The sequence below is a fragment of the Notothenia rossii genome, assembly GCF_949606895.1.
Source record: "Notothenia rossii genome assembly, chromosome: 4".
In the NCBI taxonomy this organism is placed as follows: Eukaryota; Metazoa; Chordata; class Actinopteri; order Perciformes; family Nototheniidae; genus Notothenia; species Notothenia rossii.
In genome coordinates this window covers 7,987,870-7,998,526 of record NC_136902.1, presented here as the reverse complement: position 1 = coordinate 7,998,526, position 10,657 = coordinate 7,987,870, and the positions used below count along the sequence as shown (strand labels likewise).

The 10,657-nt window shown below is 41.8% G+C and overlaps 2 protein-coding genes across 2 annotated transcripts in view; one reads left to right on the top strand and one right to left on the bottom strand.

Moving 5' to 3' along the window:
• The window catches only part of usp11 (ubiquitin specific peptidase 11), a 21,996-nt gene extending 16,972 nt beyond the window's left edge, over positions 1-5,024 (bottom strand). The window contains exons 1-5 of the mRNA XM_079677147.1: positions 4,720-5,024; positions 1,903-2,012; positions 1,523-1,653; positions 1,016-1,133; positions 388-533 (exon numbers count right to left, since the gene is read on the bottom strand). Of these exons, the coding sequence (XP_079533273.1) occupies positions 388-533; positions 1,016-1,133; positions 1,523-1,653; positions 1,903-2,012; positions 4,720-4,829 (615 nt within the window). The 5' untranslated portion in view covers positions 4,830-5,024. The remainder of the gene's footprint in view (positions 1-387; positions 534-1,015; positions 1,134-1,522; positions 1,654-1,902; positions 2,013-4,719) is intronic.
• Positions 5,025-5,850: 826 nt separating this feature from the next.
• Positions 5,851-10,378, top strand: rfc2 (replication factor C (activator 1) 2). The gene is made up of 6 exons (XM_079677154.1): positions 5,851-6,164; positions 6,914-7,019; positions 7,377-7,478; positions 8,147-8,405; positions 8,804-9,064; positions 10,068-10,378. The coding sequence occupies exons 1-6, from the start codon at positions 5,927-5,929 to the stop codon at positions 10,176-10,178; spliced, it is 1,077 nt and encodes a 358-aa protein (XP_079533280.1). The 5' UTR covers positions 5,851-5,926; the 3' UTR covers positions 10,179-10,378.
• Positions 10,379-10,657: the final 279 nt, after the last annotated feature.

Here is a 10,657-nt window from a genome sequence, read left to right as displayed (position 1 = left end):
CACACACACACACACACACACACACACACACACACACACACACACACACACACACACACACACACACACACACACACACACACACACACACACACACACACACACACACACACACACACACACACACACACACACACACACACACACACACACACACACACACACACACACACACACACACACACACACACACACACACACACACACACACACGTTCCAGCTTATCTCTGAGGATTGTTGTAAAGGAGGCTCGGTGCTATGAGGAAGTGAGTGAGGCCGGCTCATGCTAATGTGAAAACAATCTTCTACCTGGAACTCTATGAATGAATTGACACTTATGATAATAATATGTTTGTATATAAGTGATGTTAAACAGTGTGTCCTCACCATGGCGGAGCTCAGACAGGCGTCCAGCACGCTCACGTGAACGTTCCTGAGGCGCTCGCAGGTGCTGTCCGAACTTTTCATCCACAGACGGCACTCTGAGCCCGGAGGCACCGAGAACGCCTCACACATCGCCCTCTGGATCGAGTCTACACACACAAGATGTGAAAATGAACCCTTCTTCTAGACACCATCTAAGTCCTTAAACGTTGGCCATTGAATACAAAATGACACGCAGAAAGGAAAAACAAAACTTAAAGTAACTTTTTAACATAAGAAAAACACCTGAGTGAGCATAAAAGCATCAAAGCACAGACACGTGTTTCCATACAGCTCTTCTAATGAAATACTTTCAAATTAGCATATTGCAAATTGGTTCATGGAGACCCGGCTAATTTCCCCTTTCATGACGAAATGTAGAAATGGTTTTCACAGTTTGTTGTGGAGGAACTTCACTGATCTGACCTCGGCTGCTTCCAACACCGCCCACTGTGAGTCAGCCCTGAGCCGTGAAGCTGGTTAACAACCTCCCCAACATGTAGTGTCAGAGTGAAAGGGACAACAGATGTTTATACACACACACACACACACACACACACACATATGCACACACATATGCACACACACTCACGTATGCTGTCCGTGCGGCTGAACTGGGCGGTGATGACGTTCTCCATGTTGCTATGGAGACAGAGGAATATCTCAACGGGGTACACCTCCACCTTCAGGGTGCTGGGCAGGTCCACCACCTGACACACACACACACACACACACACACACACACACACACACACACACACACACACACACACACACACACACACACACACACACACACACACACACACACACACACACACACACACACACACACACACACACACACACACACACACACACACACACACACACACACACACACACACACACACACACACACACACACACACACACACACACACACACACACACACACACACACACACACACACACACACACACACACACACACACACACACACACACACACACACAAGTACAGTTAAAGGGTCTTAAGTCGAGGAAACACACCTTGTCTGATTTTGGAGATGAATGATAGCCTCTGCACCTGATTGGCCGACAGCTCGGGACATGTTACCTTGCGCTCCAGCGGCGGCTGCCCCTCCAGCATGCCGTACCAGGCGAGCAGCTTGTGCCAGGCCTCAGCCGGCACCAACATGAAGTCCTCGTTCTCCACCAGGCGCTCCTTCAGGTGGTACGAGTCCAGGTCTAAAAACAGACATTTTTGCATTAGACCAGAAGCTGCAGAAAACTTTGTGCAGTCAGTTTATCAAACATGCTAAACGTTTGTTTGTGTCAGGGAGGAAGGATATCTGAATGTATTGGTTCATTATGGAGATTTCCTGCCTTTTTCTCTGTTTTATATCAAATTAAACTGATTATGTTTGGTTTTGGACTGACAAATAAGAAGAGTGTATGAGGAGAGGCGTGTTGTTTGTGGGCGAGGCGTTCACTGACCCTCAAACAGCTCAGTGTTGTCGATCTGACCGGGGAAAGATGACGAGTTCTGGTCTCCGGTCTCCACAAACTCCTTCCACTGTTCATACCAGCGACGCTCCACCACGTACCTGCAGCACACACATTTAGTGTTAGAAAGTGCACACACACACACACACACACACACACACACACACACACACACACACACACACACACACACACACACACACACACACACACACACACACACACACACACACACACACACACACACACACACACACACACACACACACACACACACACACACACACACACACACACACACACACACACACACACACACACACACACACACACCATTTTCCAGCAAAAATATCCTTTTTTTAGCCGCTTTAATTAGTATTTCCTCTTTTGCTCTTTTAGGTATCATCATATTGAATGAAAACATCTGAGAGTTTTGAATTTCTACAACAACTAAAAATCTTTAAAATGTGAGGGACTGGGATGGAGATTCTTCACATTTTTCTGACATGTCTTTTGGACAAAATCCAGAATAAAACAAGTTGGAGCCTTAATGATTGTGCAGCCTTGTTCTCCTACTCCTTAAAGTCAGCTCTACACCCGACACGTAAATCATTTACACTGGAGTCCAAACATCTGACTGCTACAAGCCCAACGCATATTTCACAATGGTTTTGTTACGTAACACACCCACGCGTCAACTGTGTTTTCGTTCACATCAGTCCAGCTCTTTCACTGAGGTCACTAACATTTGGGCGCCTTTTCTACAGAAGAACAAGAGCACAGACAAACAATCTAAAATGCAAATGTCAGAGCCCTTGTTACACGGAAACACACACAGTTGGTTTAGTGAATATATCTGAACACTTGACGTCACCAAACCACCAACACACAGGTTTTGTTTTCAGTTTCATTTCGTCTCACAGACACAGTTTTGCTTTACTTGTTAGTCAAATGTCATCCTTCTTCTCTGATCTGGGTATCATTATACTTTTATCACAGTGTAAGAAGATGTCCACAGATCTGAGGTGAGACTAAATATCTTTCTATAAGTACATCTCTTTCTGTAAGGACATTTGTAGATCCCATGTGACTAAAATCCAATACACCAAACCACAGAAGATAAAAACAGCACACCGTCACAGGCTATAAAACAAAACCTGGACTTGGTCTTGAATGGTCCCCACGGTGCACCTATAAAGTAAATCTTCTGACAGCGTTACGACTCCTGCTCTACTGGGAGATTTATGAAAATGTGGACAGAGAATGGGAAATGAAACCAAATGAAGGCTGCTGTTTGTTCCAGCGACAGCAGAAACCTGCCCAGTCATGGTGCATCACAATCTGCCCGATCGTGTTTCCACTACAGTGCGAGTGGACGGCATCAGAAGAAAGCACAACACTCATCACTTCAGTCCGTCTCCAGTGGAAACACACTTCTGTGTCAGCTGAGAGTCAGGGATGGTTGTTCAATTTAGTGAATGTTTTTTTAGCATCATAGAGGCAAAGGTATTTTATGGCTGCTTGACTTTGATGCTTCATTACATGATCGGTATTAGGTAGTCAAAAATGGACTTAAATGAGCTAAGGCTCGAAAGGTTTGAAGCCTCATTCTACTTTGACTTCTAAATTTAAAGCAGCATTTGAATGACAGATTTGTTTCTTTCTTTTTCCATGTCTATTCATTCTGTTTAACCCTTCATTTCCTATGCAGTTAGAAATAAGGATTGTTGTTTCCAACTCATATAATCCCAAAAAGTCGAATGATTTTAATTCCCCCAGAAAGGTGTAAAGTCCCAAAGTTTTGTCCATAGTGCCAATGATTTTATTTAAAGAAAAAAAATCTATATCAACATGTTGATTCAGCTTTAGGTAGGACACTTAAAATCACAATGTCTTCACTATTAGCTAAGTAATGTAATCAAAGCCAAAACAGGACAGCTAGTACTTTTAATACCTTAATCTTTTTTCCTGATTACACTTAAATAATTTCACTCAAGTGACATATTCAATGCAGGAATACTTGTGAAAGAGTATTTTCACAGTGGTGGTGGTAGTACTTGTGAAACGATACAATAAACTGAGACTAAACTCTGTAAGAGTACTCGTTTTGCAGATTGGTGAATTTCAGAATAATGTATATGATATGTTTTATAATGATTGATCATTAAAGTGTTCTCAAAGCTGGTAAAGGTGCAGCTAGGTTTAATTACTTTGTATACTGCAGGGAAGCTTGTAAGTTTACTCCAGGTGTAACTAAAGTCTGATTTAAGTGCTGATTATATTTCACATCATTAATCTAAATCTGTAACTTAACTAAAAGTACAACATAAATGTAGTGGAGTAAAGTTGGTTTGAAGCCTGAGTTCCTGCTAAGAAGGTTGCAAATGTTTTTTTAGCACATTCAATTGTTATTTATTATGCAGAAATGGTCAAATAAACATCTCATTTCAAAACTCAACGGCACATATGTCTTTAATTGCGCAGCTCCCATTTTCCACATCCCAGTCCAGCTCTGGTGAAGACAAAAGTAGAAGCATAGGAGTGGAGCCTGAACATGTCATTACACCAGGTTGACAGGCTAACGTTAGCATCGTCGGTTAACGGCCAGTTTAACGTCTGTTGGCCCCGGTTAGCCCGAGCTAACAACCGACACCAACCCGTTAACGGTCCCTAATAACCAACACCGACCCGTTAACGGCCCCCAGCAACCAACACCAACCATTAAACGGTTCCTAAGAACCAACACTCTGCCGTTAAAGCCGTTAGCAGCCATTAGCCGTGTGATGCTAACAGTGTTTTTAGACTCACCAACTGTCCCCAGCGCGGAGCTCCCACTCCCGCAGAAGAGACTCGATCTCCCGCCGCTGGGTGTCCAGGCCCGGGGGCTCTGCGGCGGAACAGCGGCTGTTGGCCGTCATTGCGCTGAATCAATCACTCATAAATGTGGGTAACTGTTAGAAATATTAAATGGAGCCAGGAGACGAGAGGCAGAAGTCCACCGCCGCATTGATCAACCGATAAACGGGGAAGCTACCCTGTGTTTGCGGAAGAAGGAAACGGTTTAGACCGAGACGATGACGACTTCCTACCGAGACTTCCTACCGAGGCCTCCACACCTCATTCCACACCAGGGGGCATTTATTATTAAAAATATCATTATTTAAATCATTTAAAAAAGACAATATGTTGTATGCAAATTAGCGACTATCTTATTATCTTTAATTTAATATTTAACTGGTATTCTGGCTACGTCAATATTCTACATTACCATGGTAACACAGGCTCAACAAATAATGTATTGTAAAACAGAGTCAAAGGTTTTTAAAAAGGGAATTGTGGATATATATTTGTGACATTCCCTAAATCAGAAAGGTAATATCAGCATTTTGAAAAAAATACAAAGTTTGCCTTGATTTTTAGATATACAATGATCAGCCTTTGAATGAAACAAAGCAATCTGAAAATGTGTTTAAATCATACATCATCTGATTCTTTCTTTGAATTGAACTGGTGATTTTAGGTGAAATCTACAGAGGCAAATTGACAAACTAGGTATAAAAAAAACTATATTTTTGACTGTTTCCACTTTTCTGAAAACCCCCCAAACATAGCCTGAAAATAATTTGTAAAGAATAAAAATAAAAATAAACGATATAAAAGAAATATAAATGCTTTCAATCAAGACCATTATATTTTGTATATTCAAGCTCTGTTGGTTTGTACAATCTTACACATCCAAGCAATAATCAAGCATATTTTGAAGTAATACCAAAAAGCATTACACAGGTTTCAAGAATGTGCCTTTGTTTATCATATCATTTTGGCTTTACTGTTTTTTACGATCGTGATTGTTGCAAATATCGCGAGGTTTAAGTGCCGTGCCCCGGACCAATCAGTGGCGTCACTGAATAAACGCTCGACCAATGAGGCGTCAGTTTCATCACTCGTGGTTGCCAGGGAGGGAAAAGTTCCGCGCATACTAGTTCGCGGGCTGAGCTGACAGACTGAACTCATCATGGACGACGTGGAGATGGTGGAGCCTGAAAGTGAGAAACCAACAACGGAAAGCGGGCAGAAACCGGACACGGGAGCCGGGGAGGCTTCGACTAAAAGCTCCGGTGTCAGCTATGAACTGCCCTGGGTGGAGAAGTACCGTCCGCTGAAGCTGAACGAGATTGTGGGGAACGTGGAGACGGTGAGCCGGCTGGAGGTGTTCGCCAGAGAGGGAAACGTCCCGAACATTATCATTGCAGGTCAGTGTGGAAACAAGGAGGTAGAAAGGACTGGGAATTCAAGTTTAGTGTTTTATTGTTTTACTCCCAACCGGCTGCTCAATAATGCAGCAACTACATGATGCTCTGGGTGGAAGAAGTACTCAGATACTATAGTTCAGTGAAAGTAGTAATACCAGAGTGTGAAAATACTGCAAAGTCCTGCTTTCAAAATGTCACTCAAGTTAAAGTATAAGCATCAAAATATACTTTAATGTTCCTGAAGTTAAAGTAATATTGTTGATGTTTGAATGTTTTCATCACTTTAATTTTGCAGCTGATAAAGGTTGGGTACAGTTTTATTAATGTATAGTCTGCTGTGCTTATCTTATCTATAACAATTTATAATAATTTGTGTCAATTTACATACAGTACCAACTCAAGTAAAAGTACTTTCTTACCAAGTTACTTTCGCCCACTGAACTGAATATACACTGGTACAAGACGTCCAAAATAAAGACATTGATCAAACAATGCCTCACTGACACATGTCACTTTAACGCTTCAAACACTGGTGTATCGGTGTTTCACACCTTAGCTGTACACAAAGCTTGTAAACAGTAAGGTTGTGGTTATCTATAATGACAACAACTTTAAAACGAATGCATCGGTTATAAATCTGATTGTTTTTCTAATATGAAGATTGCAACCGTTTATGTAAATCCTATTGTTAGCTTTTTGTGACTGTTTTGGAATACAAAGTCAATGGTAAAATGTGATTTGTGGTGCAGGTCCTCCGGGCACAGGAAAGACCACCAGCATCTTGTGTTTGGCCCGAGCTCTGCTGGGAGCCTCCATGAAAGACGCCGTGCTGGAGCTCAACGCTTCAAATGAAAGGTGACATACTAGCAAAACAAACACAAATAATCTTTGTTCACAGTTCATTAACTAGCTTTCTACTTTGAGCTCAGATTATTTTGTAGAAATCTTTTCAAGGTTGAACGTTGACTGTAATAAAGATGCACTTATTTATATTTTCTGTCGTTCTAGGAACTATAATTGACAGCATACATAAACGTTCCTATTTGCACCATGTTACAAGAACATGTTGTTGTCTAATCCATGTTTATAAGGTTGTTCCTGCACGGCTTATTTTGGACTTTTCTCGCAATTTCTACAACTAAAACCGCACACACTGGTTTAATATGTTAATCATGCGTTGTCGAGGTTATGCTGATGCTGTTGTGTCTGCAGAGGAATCGACGTGGTGAGGAACAAGATCAAGATGTTTGCTCAGCAGAAAGTCACACTGCCCAAAGGACGACATAAGGTCATCATCCTGGACGAGGCCGACAGGTGAGAGAAGCGATATCAGGGGAGCAACGTTTATCATCTGAATGTGAAACAGTTACTGACTCGAGGCTTTAGTCAGGACCCTGCAAAGTGTCCGGAGAGGAATCTGAGCCAGGTAAATAAAGGGATGAGACACAGATGTTACACGCACACAATAACATCTATCTACATCTTTTTCCTGTGGAATACTTTCACTTTTTTAAACCTCTTAAATGTCATTATCTATAAAGATGGATTGAACTGCTTAGAATCTCCACACCCATTGATGAGGATCATTCTGAAGCAACATGAGACTTCACTTGACTTCCTTATTAGAAAGTCAAACAAGCTAGTTCAAGTTACAAAAGATAAGATCCTCCATTTTTGTAATGCCATCCTGATAGTTTTATAACTTTTTTAGCGTTATTTCTCTTGAGAAAAATGTGTTCATCAAGACAGACCAGTTTGAAACGTTAGCATAGTAGTTATGCGTCACCAAAAAAGCATATTACACACAATTACAAGATCCAAGTTACCTTAAGAAAAGGAAGAAAACGGGACTATTTTTTCCTAAAAAAACATGTTTTGGATGTCGAAATATAAAGCCACGTGTCCTTTGATTTGTAATCTTATAAAATGTTATAATTGAGTTTCTCTGGGCACGGTATAATGTCTCCTTCCTCCTCCCCCAGCATGACAGACGGCGCTCAGCAGGCGTTGAGGCGGATCATGGAGATCTACTCTAAGACCACGCGCTTCGCTCTGGCCTGTAACGCCTCAGATAAAATCATCGAGCCGATCCAGTCTCGCTGCGCCGTGCTGCGTTACTCCAAGCTCACGGACGGACAGATCCTGTCGCGGCTGCAGGACGTCGTGGAGAAGGAGAAACTGTCGGTGTCAGACGACGGGCTGGAGGCCGTCATCTTCACCGCACAGGGGGACATGAGACAGGTGAGGGGGGGTGAGGGGGTTCAGTATTTTGAAGTATAGCTGTATAAAGATACTTTCACATAGTTGGGGTATTTCCTAGAAACAGACAGGAGTTCTAGCAGGAAGATAATCTTCTTTTTAAAAATAAGTTTTAGTATATATATGCTATATTTAGAATATCTACCCTGTTCACCTTGCTATTAGACGGCTCTCTGACGGAGAGCTGAAGTCATTATCTTTGTCTGTTCTCCAAACTGAGGGCATTCTGACTGTCATCTACTGAAGACAATACACTGACTATAGAAAAGCACCTCATACAATCCCACTTCAAAACATACAGACTATCTATTAAGCGTCTAGTGTTGAGCATGAAGGAAGGCATGTTGGGGGTTCCTGACTTCCTGTTCCTGCGTGTCCAGGCCTTGAACAACCTGCAGTCCACCAACTCCGGCTTCGGCTACATCAACAGCGAGAACGTCTTCAAAGTGTGCGACGAGCCTCACCCGCTGCTGGTGAAAGGCATGCTGGGACACTGTGTGGAGGGGGACATCGACAAGGCGTACAAGGTGGTGGAGCAGCTGTGGGCGCTGGGCTACTCTCCGGAGGACATCATCGGGAACATCTTCAGAGTGTGTAAGACCTTCCAGATGCCAGAGTACCTCAAGCTGGAGTTCATCAAGGTGAGGCGGAGACCAAAGGCTCCGGATAGTACATCCATTTACTGAGAGGCAACGGCTTTGATTGGTATTTTTTCTATATGTGTGTCCTTTAAAGGTGGGGTAGGTAATTCACTTCAGAAACACATTTTGTTATATTCCATGGAATGCTCTTAACATCCCGATAGCAATGAATATCTGAAGTGCTTTGACAAAAAATACATTAAACAATTCATCTGTGGAAGCCGTGGCGCTGTAAAAAGCACGACCAATCATCTGAGACGGCTAAAATAACTGGATGGCCTACCTGCCTGTCAGCCTTCCATCTGTGCACAAACTTATCTCGTGCCCTCATTGGTCATGTGCGCGTTCGTGTGTGTTGGAGGAGGGGCTCTGTGAGGAAGTCTGAAGGAAGGGGCAGATTTTATCCGGCTGTGTATTTTCAAATTCTAGCGCACTCAAGCTGGTTTCTCCATTCTTACCTACCCTACCTTTAATTGACAGCGGACAGTAAATACAAACAAAACTGATGCACAAACAACTGTATGCAGCCTAAACAGTACTCAAGATATCTTAAAGAAACTATTTACTTAATTTTAAATGCTAAATGTGTATTTTCATTTTAATTCATTTCTTATTCTAAAGTCACTTAACTGTATATCATTTTAATATTATCTTTAATTTTTATAATCTGTGTGAATCTGTGCTATCCTGTTTTTCATTCTTACCCTTTTACTGTTTAAAATACTGACTTTCCCCCCGTGGATTAATAGGGATTAAAAAGGTCCATCGTATCTTAAATAATTTACAGAGAAGTCCCTGCGCAACTTTTGAATATATCCAACTCAGATGCTGCTTAGATAACTTGTTTTTATTTCCTCCTCATAGCATTGTGAAGCACCTTGAGATGACGTTGTTTTTTTAAAGTGTGCTATTGGTATTATTACTGACACTAAAATCTAAGCAAGCAGACTGTAAATGAGAAACTGAACGTCTGACCTGATGTTGTGGCGGTTCTGTGCTGCAGGAGATCGGCTACACTCACATGCGGGTGGCTGAAGGAGTGAACTCTCTGCTGCAGATGGCCGGGCTGCTGGGTCGCCTCTGCACGAAGACAGCGCCCCCTGCTGCCAGCTGAAGAGCCTGCATCACTACACTGGACTTTAGCTGCTTAAAAACATCTGCAGCATGGATTTAATGCTGAAGAACCTGCAACTTATAGTCAACACTGTTTTGTGGTCAGATCATCAGTGTGTTTCAGCATCATAGAAGACATGTTGTCAGTCTGTTTGCTTAATATTGTATAAAATATACAATAAATCATTTTTTCATTGATAAGTGTTGACATGTTTTGTTTTGATAATTAACTTACTGTCCAGATAAATGTTAAGGAATCCACTGGCCTTAAACCAAAAAAAGCATATTATTACAATTTATTTATATACTGAATCTTTCATAATGTTTTAAGCAATATACAAAACCGTCATCAGGTTTGTTATAGGTACATAGTATCTTATAATCCAAAAATTACCATGGTTATGATACTATAATTAACACTTTAATGGTATTATTCATACATGGTTATGTAGGGATTGTTTAATAATATATATGTATAAT

Bases quoted from the DNA above. Each gene is read 5' to 3' on its own strand.
- rfc2 (XM_079677154.1), top strand. From the start codon at position 5,927: ATGGACGACGTGGAGATGGTGGAGCCTGAAAGTGAGAAACCAACAACG. The intron at 7,479-8,146 runs GTGAGAGAAGCG...CTCCTCCCCCAG, and splicing joins ATCCTGGACGAGGCCGACAG to CATGACAGACGGCGCTCAGC. The intron at 9,065-10,067 runs GTGAGGCGGAGA...TCTGTGCTGCAG, and splicing joins TCAAGCTGGAGTTCATCAAG to GAGATCGGCTACACTCACAT.